Source organism: Charadrius vociferus, unplaced genomic scaffold, assembly GCF_000708025.1.
Source record: "Charadrius vociferus isolate BGI_N301 unplaced genomic scaffold, ASM70802v2 scaffold209, whole genome shotgun sequence".
NCBI lineage: Eukaryota > Metazoa > Chordata > Aves > Charadriiformes > Charadriidae > Charadrius > Charadrius vociferus.
In genome coordinates, this window is record NW_009660387.1 from 405878 (window position 1) to 426487 (window position 20610).

General features: G+C 36.4%; 1 protein-coding gene across 4 annotated transcripts in view; it reads right to left on the bottom strand.

Moving 5' to 3' along the window:
- CASK (calcium/calmodulin-dependent serine protein kinase (MAGUK family)) overlaps window positions 1-20610 on the bottom strand; it is a 162489-nt gene that overhangs the window by 78300 nt on the left and 63579 nt on the right. For all 4 annotated transcript variants that reach the window (XM_009893282.1, XM_009893281.1, XM_009893280.1 and 1 more), the window contains 4 exons: window positions 18030-18132; window positions 6045-6220; window positions 3711-3833; window positions 1223-1306 (listed from right to left, as the gene is read on the bottom strand). In XM_009893282.1, coding sequence (XP_009891584.1) covers window positions 1223-1306; window positions 3711-3833; window positions 6045-6220; window positions 18030-18132 — 486 coding nt within the window. The remainder of the gene's footprint in view (window positions 1-1222; window positions 1307-3710; window positions 3834-6044; window positions 6221-18029; window positions 18133-20610) is intronic.

Below are 20610 nucleotides of genomic sequence, written 5' to 3' on the forward strand. Positions count from 1 at the left end.
TAAAAATTCACTCTTTAAAGTAGCACAATGCGTTGTTATTTGAGAAATTGTCAAAATCTGACACTGACAGCACTAGGATATTTCACATCTATAAAATATCTATATGAAAATGTAATAATCTCAGACTCTCAGAATAAGCCTTACATGAGAAGTTACAAAGCCAGAAAAATAGTTATCCGCTCTGACATATATTTACTTGTTCAGGTAAATTACAGTTTAACCACTCAGGTTTTAATGTCTTACAATTGTATCAGTAGGCAAAATGGACAACAAATAATTTCAGGAAACATTCTGCAGAACAGTGCTTTGCATAAAATGGTAGAAAACAAATAGCACAGGTAAAAAAGCTTTCAGGAGACTAAATATAGTGGCCTCCCCAGGAAGAAATCTGGGAAAGACCTGATACTGCTTCTAGAGCAGGAAAACGGGTCATATTCTAGAATGCACTAGCTAACATTTTAATGAAAGCATTACCTGGACATACAAACCACCTAAGAGAAAGTGCTGTTTATCATGAACTACAGCAACTGTTGCATCCTAATCATCAGCTGTTTTTGCAGTTACATTAAACTTTTGCAAAGCAGCAACTCAGTGTGTATATCTGTGTTTTATTACAAATTGTAAAAAAACCCTCATGAATTCTAATGCTGCATGTTTCTGTTAAAATTTTCTCAACCTTTCGGTGAATTTAAAAATGATTCTGTTAAACTTTCTAAGATAGGACTGAAGGGAATCCATGTTGTTTTGGGCTAAAATGTTAAATATAGCTGAGAAATAATACTGTGTATAGTTAAACATAAAGGCAATAAACTGAGGAATACATCTTTGCTCTTCCTGAAAAAAGATACTGAAACATTATGTTCCTTTTATTATAAATGTAACACAATAATAACAGAAACCATTGGTCTATTCTCTCTTCTCCAGTAATTCATATTACACCGAATTACTGAATTAATTTAGGATGAAGACCTCATACACACCTCGGTTGATACCAGACAATTTGCGCTGAAATTTAGTTTGAAAACTATGCACTAAGAAAAAAAAAAGGACAAACACCCTTAAGACATCATTGCAATAAACAACTGTGAGGGTCTGCTTTCAACTGTTTATTTTATTGCTGACTTCAGAGCACAGATTTCTCTTAGCACTTTTTAAATGAATAAAGTATCACACAAAATTCAAGTTACATAATTATACTATTTTAACACTACATTTATTTTACCTTTAGTTTTCTTCTTGCATTAAATTTTCTCAATTGTTCTACTGTTTCTGGAAGATGAATCTTGTATGCATAGCGATCCCTCTCCTTAAAAAAAAAAAACCACACAAAAAACAAAACAAAAGAAACATTAAATACAAGCTCTTTATATTCTCTGGACAATAAAAAACTAGACAAGAAATGTACCAGCCAGTAAGTATCCTAAGGAGAATGAGGATTTGTTGCAACTTAAGGAAAACTTCAAGAAACTGAGAGGGATTAAAATATTTTGAAAGAATTCTTAACTTGGGCCAGGGAAATTTTCTTTTTGTAATTTTGTTTCCCACTTTGTAGTGAGACCCATGCCTTTTTTTTTTTACTGTTGTGTTGTTAGTCTGTAGCTAACATTGAACTTTGACGCTGGTAAACACAAAGTAGTTCTGCTTCTTGGGATTCACAAATTCCAGCGAAGCAACGTGTTCAGGCACTCTTTTTAAGCTCAATGGCTGGTGGCACCAGGTGCTAGCTTACAGGAAGAATTTTCCATTGTAGATGCAGACAAAAAAATTGCCAATGAACAGGTGACAGTGGGGACAGAACTTGCAGCAGCTGACTACTTTCCTTCCCTGCTCCAAATCATCACAGAAGCTACATAAACATTTACTTTAAATTAATAAGTGTATCACATGCACCTCCTGAATCAGACTGAAATCACTAGCAGAAGTAATTCAGTCTCTCTACAGCACTAAAGATGTCTCTGTCTCATACTGTATTTGGCTGCTATCTATAAACGGTTTAGACAAAAATTCCAAGTCAGCAGGGAAGGCAGTTTAGTGTAGGCAAAAATAAGAGAGGACTGACTGACAGAATGCTGGCCTAAGCTTGGAAATAAAGTTGTCTCCAACAAAATCTTCTCTCTCCTTGCTTGTCTTCCAACAAATAATGGCAACAGCAGAAAGACACCACAGCATCAAAAGTGCTATGCTATATAGGCAGACCTTGCAAGTTGGTATTACAGAATTATCTTTTTTAAAAGCCTAATCAGCTTAGTCGCTCAAACAACAAAAATGGCAAAGTTTTCTGCCAAAATAGCCCCTCAATGAAACCCTTGCTTTGGCATCTAAATGGGGGTAAACTCACAAAGTGAGGAAAAAGTCAAATTACAAGCAGGTAAAACCAGATCACCTGTATTTACCACATATTCAATCATTGGAGTATGATCATTTGGGATTCCCATAGTGTCCATTCTTATGCTCTTTGAAATATTTGATGCAGTATGTCTGCCCCAGATGAACAGACAGAACTTTGGCTCCTTTTGAGCATAAAGGTTTGAACTCACAATTTCCTAATATTCAGAAGAGTGTCTTAACCACTGTTACTTCTGAGAGGCGCACACTCCTGCCCTCCTTTTACAAGCTAGACCATTCCACAATTTGGAATACAAAAGTTAGAGAGCCAGAAAGAGAGCAGAGAACTGGAAGAACGACTCCATTCACTAGTAGTTAGACCATTTACTTGGAGGGAGAAGAAGAACATACGAGCCTGTGCTTCCCAGTTTTGGGGGTTTTTTTGTGGGTTTTTTGGGTGTAAGTATTTGTCTAATGTAGAGCATATGAACGGTCCAGGAGCAGACACCAGAATAGCACCCTTTCCAAATAAGTGCCCCGTTTAAGTTAATATTATGACTTTCTCTACCCTGGGTCCACACTATAGAAAAGAAATAGAGGATAACAAAGAAAAATAGTTAATTCATCAGTTTCTGCCGAAGAAAATACAATGCTCTGAACAAGTACTCGTCACCTTTTAAATCTGCAACACACCCATCATTCTCCAACTCCAGTGTTCGACACTGCCTATTAATGGGACTGCTGAGAAGCTAGGTGTATATTCTCCTCCTCCTGTTATTCATCTTCAGTGTCCAGCAACTACTCTTCCACTGGCTCAAACTGTCTTGTAAATTCAGCCACCACTAAAAAATAATTGGACCACCAGATGCCACGTAATTTTATATAGTTACAGAAGCCTTTGAGCAACACACCACTATGTACTTCTTTCACTCTGGTAGGGTATTTCAGGAATCTAATGTAAGAAAGCAGCACAGCTAAGCATAATGTAATGCATAATGTACTGCAATAAACTGCATGACTACATGCATAATAGGAAACAGGTCTAGATACGACTGAGCAAAGAAGAGATCAGAAATTACTCCTCTGAAGTTTGGGAGCCACAGAAAGACACATGAATACCTTCTTCAAGCTTTACTCTATGCAGCCCTACTCCCTACACTCTGATGCTGCCAAAGATGCCTAAGTGAGTTTGCTCTGGCTGTTAAGCAAGAGCTCAAGCCAGGCAATTATAAAAATCTCAGGCTCTAATCTTACAAAGCGTTTAAAGCTTATTATGACACATTTTGTACAATGTCACATCTACTTTGAAAAATTCAAAGAAACAAAGAAATAAATCTTTTTCTCCCTTGAAGAGAAACTGGTATCTAAACAGCTGCTTTTACTACCTTTAACCAGGGATGATTCAGTGCTTCATATACTGTTATCCTTTCTGCTGGATCCAGCATAAGCATGCGGCGTACCAGATCTTTGGCACTTTCAGAAATATGGCTCCATTGCCTAGGATTCATCTGATTACAAGCAAGAAAAAAGAAATTAAATTAGTAATAATAATATAGAAAAGAACCTGATTTTTATGTAAATTAATTGCAGAGATTTAACAGTGGTTGGTACTTGTAAACATTTTATTATAATAAATGTAAAAGGAAGTTCGTAAGTTTTTTAATAACTTACAAAATTGTACATCGATTGCTATTGAAATGCCATAAAAAATGGAAAACAGTGATCAGTGTATCACAAAAGCTGACATATCCTTGGTATTATGTTATAATCACAGTATAATTTTCTACCTATGCTACATTTTGTTCAGATAAAAGTGACCCTTCACTAGAAAACGAAAAAATAATTAGGCTTTGTCTGACACTTACCGATGTATATGATCAATGTACAAATGACATCTACTCCTGAAATCAATATAAGGAGTGGCATGACAGTCATCTATGTTATCAGCCCACAACTTCATGCCAGTAATGCTGACTAAGAAGGGAGTCAGCTAATGCTTGTTGTGAGTGTTGAGAATGAACTATTCTTGCCCTGTCCCACGGGTATCATGGACAATGGCTCTTCCCTATAAATTCCTTTTACAACAGTTTTTTACAACAGTTAAGCCTCTTCAGCCACTCAGGTAGGAAAGCATACTGACGTGATCAATACAAGCAAATGCAACACTTTTTAGAGCAGAACTGTATCTTTAGGAGACTACAATGTGAAGGATGATATAGAATATATTTGCATCTTATGCATATGGGGGTTTGCGTCCAACTAGTCAAGAAAGGACACCTGATAAAATCACACTAAAGTAAGAAAATTCTTTCTGTGATAAAGGACTCTATCCTTAAGCTATTTCTAGTATTTCTTTAATTTACGAGGAACTTAAGTTTATTTAGTTGGTACAGTACTAACTTTACAAGTTACTAAATGAAAATTCAAAATTATAACCAGACTCTTTTCAATGTTACAATCTGTTCATTTAAAGAGGTCCATTTTATTTAAAATAAGTCTTTAGAAAAATGATCGCTTTGAATTGGAGCACTCAGGAACATTATCTGGCTATGAAATGCACATTTATAGTTGTGATTTGTCATTTTTTTTTCAGCTCTAATAAAATGAAGGTAATTGTAAATTTGCAGCAAGACTGTTTAGAATCCTTATACTATTTTCACTGAATAGTCATATTATTGGGGAAACAGGAACAGAAAAGGAACTGAGAAGACACAATGTTCTGGCCGTGACTTTTTTTTAACAAAGAAAAGTTAACTTGTACACTTCCAGATGGTTTTAGCTGCTAAAGAGATTCCATGAAGAAATCTTCCATAAAGTGAAAATGGACCATCTATCAGTCTATGCAATCCCAAAACTAGTGCCATGAAGAAATCCTGCCATTTCTTGGAATACAAAATTTAAAGAATGAAAAAATGCACTCTGACCAAGTGCAATACCACTGCTGTCATTTACATTTTAGCAGATTACTGTTAAGTTCATGCAATAAAATACTTCCTAATCAATATTACAGACTATCAGATAGTTTTAGGAGTTTCCACTCTTAATTCGCGAATACACAGCTGATGCGTGACCCTGGTTGCAAAGTAGAGCAAAACGGATCTTAGACAAAATTGCAAAAACAGTGAAGTCGAAGCTTTAAATTTGTCTCCCTAATGGCTCTAGGATGCTTTTGTTGCGAAACATACTTGTCTTGCACACACATCAATTAGCTTTCAGTTGCAAGTGGCTCCTTTTGAATCATCCGCAGCACTTTACTACACACTGTACTAAAAAGACAAATGCATAACTACATTTTTACAGTAACATGCATTTTATTTTAAATTGAGACAATATGATGACCAGCCTTTATGATAGTTCTTTTAGTTGATTAAAAAAATTTAAGTGGTCCACAAACCTAAGGTAACATACAGTATGTTATACTTCACAGCTAAACCTTATGTAATCCTACCGAGCTCAACGTACAATTAGAGACTAGTTGTTGCACCCATTTATTATTTCATCTGAGTAAATACTTCCATATTCTAATTCCTAACATTGATACTAAACACAGCAGGAACAACATAGACTGGAGAGAGAAAATCATCTCTCTTCCTGTGCAACACAGGCAGATTTCTATAAGCTTCAAATTTAAATCAGGCCAAATACAAAAATCAACTTCCAGAAATGTTACCAGCAGAGTTCATCTCACTGAAAAAGGATTCAGGTATACTGTAATTTACCTTGTATTTTCCTTTAATAATGCCTTCAAACAATCTCTCCTTGGTTCCATAAAAAGGCAAACAACCGCTTAGCAGGATAAAAAGGATCACGCCACAACCCCAAACGTCTACAGGCTTCCCATAAGGTTCCCTTTTTACCACTTCTGGGGCCATAAAATGAGGTGTTCCTACACGTCCTAAATGGAGATAAGAGCAAAACTGAGTCAAAGTGATGCACATCAAACATGGAAATGAAGAGTATCTCTGAATTAGACTAAAACAGTTTTAACAAGTTTTGTTCATGGGTTAAACTTTTAACACGATTCTTTTTTCCTAAAGTTTAGTATTCATTAAATATACACAGTGAGACAAATCAGTAGTTTCCCTTTTGCTTGTTTTATAGTTTTATAGATTGAGGAATATTCTATCTTACCCTGTAGACTGTGAAACAAGACTGTGAAACAAGAGCACTAAGATTCTTCAGTAAAACATGCCATATAGAAATAAAAATATGAATTTGGACAACCTTTGAAACAGGAATTATTTATCCAGAGTTCATGTACAAATAGATATTACAGAGTTCTAGTCTACACTGCCTACTTGAAAAAGCTACCTCTAATGAGCAAGAGCATGGCCTGGTTTGACGCCCTGCCCAAACCTTAGCCAGTCTACTGAAGCTGCCAACAAGAATGCAAAATGCTAGCAAATGTGTTCTTCATCTATTTGAAGTAGGCAATATCTTACTGCAGATAAAAAGATAATGTTAATTTGTTTCACAGAGTGGTTTCAATGACTGCCACACAGTAACGGTTCTGGGACAGTACTGATGTTGGATTGGTAATGAATGTACATCCATGGAAACAAAACATACTTAGTACCAACTAATCTTTTGAGTGGGTAAACTGATTAGAATGACTTTGCTCAATTTCTGCTTAACACATTAAGCCAAATAAAAGAAAGAAACAATTTACCTCTCCCTACAAACGTTTCCCATTGTAAAGAGGTTTCTTTACACTGCAAAGGATTTGCAAGAATTAAGCCTTGAATGCTCAGGGCATCACTGACACAAATACTGTAGTCTTTGGGCTACGCTGGTTCCACCAAACACCAGCAGAAGAAAAAAAACCCCACAACTGTAGCAAACTGTTACCACTTGTACCAACTTCGTAAGTTATTCTTGCTCACCGATACTAAAGTGGACTTCAGAGGCTCCATTTAAGGCTTGCAGCACCTTTGTGCTGGCTAGGAGAGTTTACAATGCACCCTAGAGAACTCGAGCTTTTTGCATGGCATGTATTTAATTCAGTCTTGCCGTGTAAAGAGACTCTTGCTAGACCAGCCTATCCTGTACACCACTTGAATGTGAGCACAGCACTGGTCACAAACACCTAGGAGACTATCTGGCCATCCTTCATCCGTACCACCTAATCCAGGAATATGATCTGACCACACTTTGTTAACTAGTCCCCACTCACTCCTTTTTGCATCTACAAGGATTAAAACATTGACAGAAAGATGGTAGATTTTTCACCACAGTATTTGTAAGGAGAAACAACATGATCATCAAACTTCTTCACCTGGCTTTGTGTTAAACCTTTTCAGTTCATGAGGCAATCCCTCCACCAGGCAAACATTAGGAATCTGCCCATTACAAAGGAACATTACCTCACCACTAAGCTAGGTCAGCATCTTAAAAGCCCATGAAGTCTAGGCTGACATGACAGCAAAAGGGAAGTTCCTTCCCAGGCTAAAAAAGAGTAAAATAGCAAAATGCTGCAAGTCCAGCTCATCCCTCATACCACTGGGGGAAGAGGAAGGACATTTTACTCTGGACAGAGGAAGACAGAGATGGACGTGGGAAAAAATTACTAACTCTTTGTGTTGGTTACACACAATTTATAGGCTTATGATGTATCTTTCAGCCTAACTGATAAACCTCAAAGCCAAATCTTCAAGGTCACAAATATAAGGTAAAGAATTATCTCAGATGACCCCAAGTCTCTCTCTTTTAGATGCCTGGTGACAGGGAAGGGAAGGAAAATGGAAAGTATATATACCCAGTATGCACAACTTGCTGAGAACTCTGGGGTTTTTGCCCCCCCTTTCTTTTCCATGTGCTTGCAAATCTGTATGCAATGCAAAAGCATTAACATTTCCAGCTCTGTCTCAGGCTATGCGTGTACATAAGGTTTTGCCCCCCCCTTTCTTTTCCATGCGCTTGCAAATCTGTATCTATAAGGGTTTCCTACCTTTTTTCCCCCTAAGATGCCATCATTTGCAACAGCAAAAGCATTAACATTTCCAGCTCTGTCTCAGGCTATGCGTGTACATAAGCAGCAACACCTGCCTGTTCAAGTATTTGTATATCACTTAGCCTGCTCATGTGACATTAGTGGTATGCATACCACAGCCTGGAAATCTTTAGTACAGAAGACATCATGCAAGACCGCAGAGCAGTCTGGCTTACTCAAGTCTTGTTTATCTCAGTGGTAAACTTCCTGGCATTTGGGTGCAGAGGTACCCATTTGCAATTCTGGAGCAGGTGTAACCTTTCTTACACATTGAAAAAAACATTTGTGGTAATAAAGCTCGTTTAAATCTTTTTTATCAATACAAATGGAAAATCATATATACTCTGAAGATTCTGCCTTCCTACTAGTCTTTCTAATTGATGTTATGAAATATGGCAAGTCTAGAGAAAAGTGATTATTCAAAAGACAAGTAGCAGAAATCACTAGAAGACTAGATACCACAAGGACAAACAAAGCTATTTAAAAGAGGCATTAAAGTTCAGGGAGATATACAGTCATCTGGATCAAGTAGCTAATGAAACTAAGAATCCTACATATCAAATGGTATCTAAGTGGATTTAATGCGTATTTCCAATAACCGTGTGCCACTCCTCTCAGCTCGGGACCTTCTTTGTGTTTTAAGTAAACAATTGCAGAGATGAACATGGTGAAAAAGAAAAAGACTATGTGCTGTGAGAAGGAGACCTAAAGGTTTGGGGTTTTGTTTTGGGTTTTTTTTTTGCCAATGCATTTAAGTCTGCTGAGTAATTTGCAGTACAGTGAAGGTCGACCTACAGAACATCTTGTTCTGCGGAAAATGTGTCCTTGCAAACATTTTCTCGTATGGTGTAAAACAGCATATTTAGCAGCAGCAGGCGCTACATGAGCAATACAATAGCATTATCAGGTGTAGGTGTTTAGCTGTCAAGGTGCCTGCAGTGGGGGGGCTGCAGCGGTGGTTTTGGTGAGGAGCAGCTAGACACAGACGGTTGCAGTGGAGCCACTGCAGGCATTGCCTGGCAGCGAGGAGTATGGGAAAAAGTGTGAGAAACAGCCCATGAGCACCAGGTGAGAGCAGGAGGAAGCAGAAGAGGTGCTCCATGTGCCCCAGCAGAGATTCCCCTGCAGCCCCCCACGCCACAGCAGGTATCTACCCTGCAGCCCATGGAGAAACCCATGCTGCAGCAGGGGAAAAGTGTGAGGAAGAAGGTGTGGCAGAGAGGGGGTGGTATGGACTGACCATAGCCCCATATTCCCCATCCCCTTGTGCCCCCCAAGCTTGCGGGGTGAGGGAGTCAGGAGTGAGGGAGTGAAGTTGAACCTGGAAAAAGGAGGAGAGGAGGAATTGTTTTCATTTCTGTCTTTGTTTCCCACTACCCAAATCTATTTGAATCGTCAATAAATTAAACTGTGTTTCCCCAACTCAAGTCTGTTTTACCCGTGACGGTAACTGGTAAGCAGTTTGCATGTATTTACCTCGACCCATGAGCTTTTTCATCCTATTTTCTCCCCCTGCTCCGTTGATCTGAGGGAGTGAGCAGCTGGTGGGAGTTTGGCCCTTAGCCAAGGTCAACCCACCACACGTGGTTATGCTGGTATTAACATAGAGAATACTGATTAAACGGGCAAAAATAAGATTAATCTTCCTCCAAAGATACAGCTTGTTTCTTTCATTTCTAGTTTTCAAATATCACCTTCCTGATTTAATCATGGGCTATATAAAATAAGTAATCTACAGTGTCAAGAGTATCAAAAGTGTGGGGTTTTTTTTGCTTCCTTCTCTCCTTCAGCAAATAATGTTTAAAATTAAAATTACTTTGCAGAAATTGATAAGCAAGAAAAACCCTTCATTATTTATATGCACTCATAAATACATGCAGAACAGAATAGTTTCTTGAAACTGAGCATTAATCAGCTTTCCTAAATTTTGCAAAGCAGCGTCCTGATGGTGGACAACAATTTCAGATTTCCTTACCCCCTCTACTTCACATCCTGACCACAGGGCGAGGAAATACATAAATACTTACAAAAACTACTGAATATCAACAAGAAGCAAATATAACTTGCAACAGTACACTTATCAAAATTGCAGACAAAACATAATTTGCAAGCATTTCTTATGCAGTAGCCATCCATTGCCAGTGCTCTGTTCATTATCAATGACCTTCATCATTTTATAATTTTTTTTCCCCATATACATTTTTTTCTAACAGAACAAGCTTCTTGAGGTTTATTTCCTACTTTCTATGTGACAATAGACAAATTATAGCCTCTTTATACTTCAAGGCTCCTATTTTGCTTTATCTGTTGACCTCACATCACAATGTGAGGCTGCATGTTTATTTAGTACTCAAGAGCTCTTACAGACAAACTGACAGATTTAGAAGTTATGATTAAAAACCACTTTCCTTCCCCGATCATCCCAATTTTTCTTTTTCCTCCCTTGGAAGTTAAAGACCTTAGATCATAGGCAGAAGAACAGGATCTTTGTTGCCCTGGTTTAAAGCCAGTATACCATAAAATCGACTGTAATGAACTGCTTGATGTTGAGCAGAAGGAATAGACCAGTTCAGTAATAGGTAACATTCTACACAGCTGTTTAAGACCCCAACAGACTGCTGCTATAAACTACATAAAAAATGGATGCTACTTAATAGCATGCTGAAAAATCAGTACTACTAAACATTAATATGCACTTTTAAATTTAATATGAGAACTCCATAAATACAAATAAAATGAGAAAGAAGGCTAAGCGAACTTAATATGATTTGGTTTCATAATTCTTTTAGTGCAGATTACAAGATCCTGATACTTTAGATGGGGAGGGCTGTGGTGGAAATCCCAATTTCATCTCCATGAAAAAGCAACCCCAGAACAAACAAATTTAATTGGTTGAGACTGACTGTCCAGTTAAACAAGGTAAAAAAAAAATGCATATATATATATATGTATGTATGTATCAGAAACTGAGAAAAGCTAAAGTCATTTCTGGGGCAGCTGTCATCCTTGTGAAAACTAACCACTTCACTGGGTTCATCAAAGGAGCAAACAATGATTTTGAGGTTATTCTAAAAATTGACCTACACAAGGACTGCCGAGCTGCACTTCTGAACTGCACTTAGCTCAGCAAAATTAAAAGAGTGAACATATGAACTTACATAGACAGGGATTTTTTCCTATGTTGCAACTACAGGAACTGTACAGTGAATATCAGTAATAGGATAAACAAAATTTATACACAGCAAAGTTTTCTAAAGTCAGGGTACTCACTGCTCTTTAGAGCAGTATCACTTCTGAAAATTATCTACTAGAAAATTTGCCTTCCAAACACACCCAGTGTAAAATTTTTAAAATTGTTCTCAGCACTCCTATCGTTTTAAAATATTTTATAAGCTGTTGAATTTTCTTTGGTGTTTTGGGAGCAGCTTTGCAACTTTTTGGAGGCAATGTGAGAAAGAACAGCAAGCAAAGGCATTTTTCACTCTTTAACAGATAACTTCTGCCTTTCACAGGTCCTTTACTCTTCAGGATACAAGAACACTCATAGATATATTTGGATGACTGCCCATGAAAAAATAACATTGTTTTATTTAAATAAAGTGTTGCGTGCATGCATACAGACACACACACGATTTTTAGTTGCATTTGTATGTGAGAAGAAATCACATGGAAGACTGGAATCACTTTTCTATCTATGTGATTCTAGGTGGTTCTTACCTGTTCTAGAGTAGCATTAACTGAAAATCACCGCTATATGAAGACTCAGCAGTGGTATGCATTCAGTGTGATACCCTCCTCCATGCAATTAATTGTAAATAAATGCCTACATCAACATGTTTTCTGACTTAGGAAGCACTCAATGCCTGAATAGGTACAGACATTAGACATCTTATTTCTAGAGGTAAGCTTTCTTATCAGCCCCCTTTTGAGGCATGTTGGTAGTCTGGAAATTTATAAAATTGCTAATTTTGCTGATTTTTCCTGTGGCTAAACAGAGAGCTTCAGTCTTCAGGTGCTGTCAATCTGATATCATTCACAAGCACTAAAGATAAATTTTGACTTACCTTTGATAATTTAGTTTCTATGACTCTTTCCATATTATTCCAGACAATAGGGCTATGCTTTCCACAAGAAGAAGAGTATATACAGAGACCCAATCAGATTTTGTCATCCCTAAGGCAGGGGATTGATGACCAAGATATCAGAAGGAGAGTCTTTCAACAGCAGTAGTATCTGAACGATGTATAAGGAAACAACTGGAACAAATAATTTTTAGGAAAAAAATGTGAGGTACTAATAAACATCACCATCTGACCTCTCACAATAGTGTAATAAGAAATATGTTCATAAATTAAGGAGTTTCTAAAAGAGTGGGATGTCCAGAATAATGTGGAAGGAATCAAAGAATCACACACAACAGATGAGATAGATCAATACTTTACTATTTTTAATTCCTTTCCACATTACTCCAGACAATAGAGATGTTTAAAGCAGGTGTACAGAGGAGATGACTAGATTTAAAAAAAAAAAAAAAAAGAAAAAGAAAAAGGCAATTCAGCTTCAGAAGATTGTCTGAAGAAAATGTATTTTAAAAGATGCATCAGCAGGCAACTGGACAACTGGATATTAGTATCCAAAAAATGAGCAAAGCAAAGATCACATGTTAACCAGACAAATTATAATAATTGATTCAATGGCCTTTTCAGCCATAAAACTATGATGGAGGAAGTAAACCTAAACTGACTTTAAAACATGGTAGCCTCCTGTATGCACACAAATCAACCCAGATGTGAAGTGGAATTTCTGAGAGACAGTAAACCACAGTTGTATCCTTTAAATAAACTTTGAAATAAAACAAGAGGCAAAGCTTTGAAACAGCTCACATTTTTTTAATTTTCAGGAAAATAAAACAGGGAAGTAGTGCTCTTGCTTTGCAGAGGAAAGAAACACTACAATTTCAATGAAAGAAAAATACTCGTGTAGGACCTCAGCTTACACATTATTTACCGCTCCATGGAAAACAAAAGAAAGATTTGCTATATCATTCAGACACTGATGATGAAAAGGAAAAAAGTCTGTGCAGTGTGAATAAACAACATTTCAAAAAACATGGTTTTTAAACTGGGGTTTATAAAACCTCCAAGAAGATCCAGTTTGGTGAAACACTGAACAGGCTGCCCAGAGAGGATGCGCCATCCCCGGAAACATTCAAGGTCAGGCTGGACGGGGCTTTCAACAACCTGATCTAGTTGAAGATGTCCCTGTTCATTGCAGGTGGGTTGGACTAGATGACCTTTAAAGGTCCCTCCCAGCCCAAACCATTATATGATCCTTTTTACATTGATGGGAACAAAATGAAAATAAGGAACTTGGAGGACACCCCCAATTCCACACTCTTATTTGCACAGAAATTTGCAGTAATGCCTTCCTTTGCTATTTCTGTATTAAGTCTAAAACGCTAGCTGATGAAGAACCAAGAATACTTGATATTTATGTGCTGTAGTTCTATTAAAAACATACTAAGATGTTTTCCAGTAAGACAATGGCGGTTTTCTTAGGATACTGGAAGATACTATAGGATTCTGAAGCAATTTACAGGAGCTAATAATACAGAAAAATCAATACTGGACTGGATTAGCATCATGGTACCTGTGTCATTTTGATGCTAAAGGTAAAGAGTGAAAAGCAGTTAACTATCCATAGAAAAGACTTGACAATTAGTATAGAACCTCATACCATTTAGGTCTATACAGTTATCTTATTTGGCACTCCTTGAAACCAGGAGAAAATAAGTAGATTAGGTGCAGGAAATGGCACTTGTGGACTCAATAGCTTTTGTTCCTCCAGACTTTTATACCATATACTAGCATCCAAGACATTTGATATCTGATAAATCTGTTGTCACATTTATTTACAAAAATATCAGGACAATTCATACCACATTGTGAAAGAAAAATTGTCCAAGGAAGAAGACAGAGATCATAATGTGAGACTGCTCTATTAAATCACTGACTTCCTAGAGTTTCCACTACTCCAGCTGCATCATAACCATGCAAATGTAGATTGTTTCCTGTTCCATAAAAGAGTTCACTTATAAATTATGTTGATCTGTAACTACTGTGTATACTGCCACAATTTACTCTTAAAGTACCTACTTCAATGCTTTAAACGAATACACTGATCAAAATTTTCCCCTTCAGATCGTAAGAACTGCAAGAAAAGACTTTCAGAGATTGGTAGCTCATGGTAGCTCATGAAAACAATTCCCTGTACCTCAGAAGATGCACGTGCTTCTTATTCATTGCATTGCAGCTTATGGGCAAACATAGTGCAACAAAACAAAAAACGAGTTATAGCTACGTCTTTTTTTTTGTTGTTGTTGTTGTCCTTATCTAATAATAATTAAACACTCTTAAAAATAAACTCCACTGGGTTGTTGGGTGATAAAATACAGTCATATTCTTAAAATCTATTCCACAGACATTTTCATTAATGACATCTAGTATGACATCATGGCTTCTTATCATGAGCTCCTTTACACTTCTGTTAAATAACCCCCTATCTGCTCAAACGGACACTGTAGTTATAATCCTTCTAAACAACACAAGTCTAACTTTGGACTTATATCAAAAGATTGGGAATGGTTGTCTACTTTCAGTATCTGGGAATTATTACAAAAATCCCCTTCCTCCCGCAAAACAATTTATGCACACTGGAAAAAAGATGTCTTTTTTCAAGTTTAAAAAAATCCATAGTCCCAAACAAAGCAACAGCTGTGCCCTAGAAGGCAGGCTTAGAAGACATTGAGGAAGAAAATTCCCTTCCATTTGTGCTCTCCTGGGCTACACACAATCTGGTCTTGTCAAGCACAGGTGTGTCAATGTAAAAAGGTAAGAAAAATGTCACAAACACAAATGCATGAAAGCAAGAAAAATTTTTTTAGAACAGTGGTAACAACTGAATGTTTTAGATATAGCAACTGCTATTTTAGGAGAAAAATACTACCACAGAAGAGAGTGACCATCATAGATATTGCTGAGCTTTTGCATAACGGCTGGGGTTTTATGCAAGATGAAGGGAAGAGTCCTATCAGTTGAACTTTACTACAGTTGCATTACTTTCAATGCCGACATTCTTTTTCTAAAGGAAAGCTGTCCTTTTCTGGTTTAAAAGGTAAACTACTCCTAGTACCATAAAATAAGGAAAGATAAAAATTTTTTGTTCTTGAACACCATGGTCATCTACACAGGGTTCACACTAGTAATGAGTATATTCTGCCAGGGTATTGTGGTAATACACATTACCTAGATACAAAAAGATCAGTAAGTTTTGCACTTGCTGTAAGTGTAAGGCAGTGTGTTCTCAGTATTGTAAAAATTTTAAGGTGTCCTGAGCACTGAAATGGGTTAGAAGCACAGGATGTTTTAGGGTCAGTAAGAGATCCTTAACGCCATAATAGCTTTTATTTAGTAGGGAACTTCTTTTTTGATGTGTTAACCACCAAATACAGGAATTGCCATGCTGAAAGGAAAATAATTGACTATGTTAAGCTGAAATCAATGTTTTTTCACTAAAACTTAGAAAAAGAACGTGAAACTGGACAGGTTGGTTATTATACTGCTCATATAAAGGAGAGTTTCTATTTCATTGAGGATACAATTGAGAAATAAGTAGTGCCTGTATTTCATCATCAATACAAAACAAAACTTAACCATATGGATAACTTAACTATATATAGATAAAGAATTTTTTTACAAGAAATTCATAGCCCAGTTCAAACAGACAGTACTGTTAACTTTCATATAACATATATGGGATGATACTGTAAAGTTGAAGAAATAAAATCTTGCAAGTGCTGTGTAGGGGACTGTCTAGTAATATGCCTTCAGCTAGGACTCTGGAAGGGAAAAGAACTGCCAGATAACATGTGTAGTTTGTGGTAGAAAGACTGGAATGGAAGACGAAAGAGATAAGAAGAAAGAGATGTAAAGAAGAGATAAGGAGCCTGTTAAGGAGAAAGCTTCAAACAGGTAGTAGAATTGAGACCTTCCATGGTATTTAAATAAAGTGGAATTATTCTGGGCATCACTGAAAGCAAGAGGAATTTGAAGCTGAAAGTAACAAATGCTAACAAAAGCTACAAATTGGAAATGACAGTTGAGAGCAAGGGGAAAAAAAAATGAAGGCAGACTGATATGGCAGAAGGTGACATGGATGAGGCAAAAGATACAGATACAGAGAAGCACTATACTGATGAGGTTTAAGAAAGAAGCTTCTACAAGTACTGCAAACAGAATCAGAAAGGAATGAAAACATTTTTACATAGAAAAGGAAAGAGTAGACCAGCACTGATAACTGCATGGAGGTTGAGCACATGAATGATGAGTGGGATCACAGAACAGTGAATGGTAACAGGAAAAGAAGGACGTGATAGATTTTGGGAAAAACACTGGATTTTTTTCCCAAGTTGAACTTGAACTTTCTTGTGAGACAGCTAGTAGTCTGAAAGAAAGTACACTGTATCTGACTACCTCCAGAAGAGTAACTAAACCACAAGAAATAGATGAAGTTGCTCAGTTAGAATATAAAGAAGAAAAAGGAGAATCCTAAAGAAAAGTGTAGGAACTATCACTAAAAAAAAGCAGTGGCCGAGGTACAGAAAATTTGAGAAACAAAGGAAAAGTTAAGAAAGGAGTGACCCTTTTATTAAGGAAACAACAGTAGCTTAACTGAAAGGGTATTTTCTTTGAAAACATGTATCTAGGTCTCTAGGTAATAAGATACCTGGATATTTCCAGAGTATTAGCAATATCTGGAAAGAGAATGGAAGCTGTTGGTATGCTTATATTGGATTTGCCTTTTATTTTAAAGAACATTTAAAAGCCACATTGACACAGACCTTTAAGTAGTTAGATTAGGAAATCTAAGTTTTTGAAAAAGCATGGTACTGAGAGAAGTTACTCATTTTGAAGGGAAAAAAACGTAAAATTAACAAAATCTTTCATTGTGATCTCCTACTCTGGCAATGAAAGCATCAGAAAATTGATTGGGTCTTCATCTGTGCAGGCTGATTAAAGCATAACCCTATTGTCTGGAACAATATGGAAGGCAGCTAGAGGAAATAAAATCCACAGAAAACAAAACACACTTAGTCAAAAAATATACATACGTATCAAGATTTTGATGTCTTATGCAATAATTACAATGAAATATTAAAACACAGAAAAGAGTCACATGTGAAAATTAGTAAGATTTTGCTATTAAACAGCGTAGCATTCTGACAGAAATTGCCTAAGAAACACAGGGGAGCATTGAGGATGGTGTAGTAAGTCCTTACTCAATCGCTTTCACATACACTTCAATCCTGATAGCATTTTCATTTGATTTGCTTTGTCAAGCATGGAAGAATTGTGCCAAAGATTGTATTAAAATGGAAAATTCTTTGCTTTTTTTTTTTCAATTTTATTTTGATCAAACCAGCATAATCTCCTGTTGAGTAACATTTAGAGGAATTTAATACTCAGGACATGTACGCACAACAATGTTACATTCTATTAGCAATTTACATTAACTCCGTGCATTTACAATGTTAACTAAGTCTTTAGCGCAAGATTATTTTTGAGCTTTTGTTTTGCAGGCCGGGCTGTGTCAGAAGAACAGAACTCTGCAGTACAACATGCACAACATTACATAACTTTGAAGGAAAATTTCTTACCTCCAGCAACTAGCCCAGACTCTCCTAACTGAATTGCTACCCCAAAGCCACCAAGCTTTACTGGGGCTGAATTCTCTTTTGAGGCAAGCAGTACACAGTGTGGCTGAAAAGACAAAAACCCAGACAAATTATTACATTATTTGCATTTAAGAACTTGTTTTCATAAACTTGCAAACAGAAGCTAGAATTTTTCGCGGGTTTTTTTTTGGAAAGAATTGCTTAGTTTCAATTTTTTTTTTTCCTGGCATGAACTGCTCTTTCTTCATTGGCTTCCATTTCAATTGTCCCAGACACAGCAAAATCCTTTCAGGACTTATCAGAACTCGCAAGGAGCACAGAGTGAAATAATAATAATAAAATGAAGATAAAAATTAACACCTATAATTTCTTACCTGGTATTACTTTTTCTTTTCACCTTTTACCCTTAAGCCTTACACTGTTTCAATTCTCTGGCAGAAACATCCTGCTTATGATACACTTTGTGGGATCTTATCCTTCATATAGAACATAAAACACTATTTTGAGCCTTAATCACAGAATTCACTGATCACTTTCTAACTACAGAAAAGAAAGAAACATCCCTGTGATGTTTCTAATAAATATTCCAGTGAGGGAGGAAATTGTTTAGGTTTCTAAACTGGATTTCAGGCATAGTGTTCCATACATTCGATTTTCCACAGTCTTTCCACTGACAGGAGTGAGGGGTAACGTATAAAAATGGAATAATATTACACAGCAATTTGGATGGATACTGACTGATGTAGAAGGAAGCAACATGCAGACAAAATCTATTAGAACACAATTTAATATTTAATTCACATAGCCAAACTACTGCATTTAATACAGAACGACTTCTTACACTTACTCAAAGCCTCCCTTTGCAGTCAACCATATTATTTAAAAGGAAGAATGTCAAATTTGTATGCTGCTTCTTGAGAATACATTACTGGTTAAATTACAAAACTAGGAATGCAAAATTGTGCAAAGGAGCTACAACAAGCTCAATCTGACTACCTGTAAAGTCATAATCTGTAACCACCCATGTTTTCTGTTAAAAAATTTTAATTGTATGAGGACAAGCAGGTTCACATAAGAATGCATAGCCTCTTTACAATTCTAACTGAAATCTGCAGAATCCCATAAAAGCTTGATTCCTAAGCAGATGATGTATTAAGCAAGTTAACATGGAAATTCTCATTTCAAATGCTAAGGAGAATATGAAGCCAAGACAATGTTCTTGAGATGATCATTAAATTTAGGCTACCTTATATCAGGACTTGTAGAATTCGTTTTTAAATTTGCAATTTATGAATGTAATTTTCACTCCTTTACATCCTCTTTAAAATAGTATTACCAGGTGGTATTATCTTTGCATACTGTATTTCACTTCTGCCTTACTGAAATTGTTAAGATGCACACTTTGGCACTTTCACATGTTATCACTGCTCTCATTTCTAGTGAAAAAGATCAACCTCAAATTTCTAACCCCAGGCAAGGAGGAAGGTATAGGGGAGAACTACACCAACATAAGCGCAATGTACCATTTCAGTGTGATGTTGATTTCTCTTTACCCTACATTTGAAAAAGTGATACTAGTTCCATGACAGTATTAAAAAGAAGACAAGCTGTACCAACGTAATTGTCATCCAAAAAGGAAGTCACTGACACAGCTCACCAGAAACAAAGTTTCTGAGAAAAAGATCCAAATCTCCAATTCAGAGTGAAGCTCATAGAAAACTTTAACATAGAACCTCTCCCAGAAAAGCCTAAATTAACAGCAAAATTGATCTTTTCAATAGCCTGAGTTTTGTTATTAAAAATATCTTTTAAAGAAAAAACAGTTGCAACACTAGGTAAACTTCCCCTTGTTGCTAATTGTACTGTGTCAGCTGATTCTCATCACTTTCATAGAGAAGCTGGTGCTTTAGCTTTCTAACAAGAGGACTTGCACGTTACTCTTCCCCGTCTTCACCAGCAGTTTTGAAAATCAGCAGAAGTTCTTAAGATATAAATGGTAAGTGGCTTGTTTTATATTTAAACTACAATAACACAAATTCCTATTAAAATTTCCCTTAACTGCAAACGTACTACTGACCTTTAAACCCTGTCTTAATTAAATATACTATGTTTAAGCATTAAAAAATTCCTGCTTGCTTACAGATGACAAAACTTAATGATAGCTAAAAGTTATGTTTCTAATGTATCTGCAGCAGAATTAATATTTCTCTCATTGACCTAAAACTTGTCACTACTTATGCAAGTCATGGTGTCAAGCATTTTTTTAGAAAAGCAACATAAACAAGGAATTATAGTAGTAGACAGGTTTCAAGATGTATTTGAAAGCATCACGTTTTTTTAAACAAACTTTTAAAATTACTTCTTGCCCTGACAATATGAAATGACAAATATGAAACCAGAAATATTTTAAAAACCCCACTAACTTATCGTACGAATTAAATGCAATTGTAAGATCAGCCAATGTAGGATGTTAAAACTTTCAATAACATAAATTCTGTATGTAGGTTAGGTCTTACTAAGAATTTTACCTAAAATGCTGCCATTTTCACTGCTGTAGCTATAT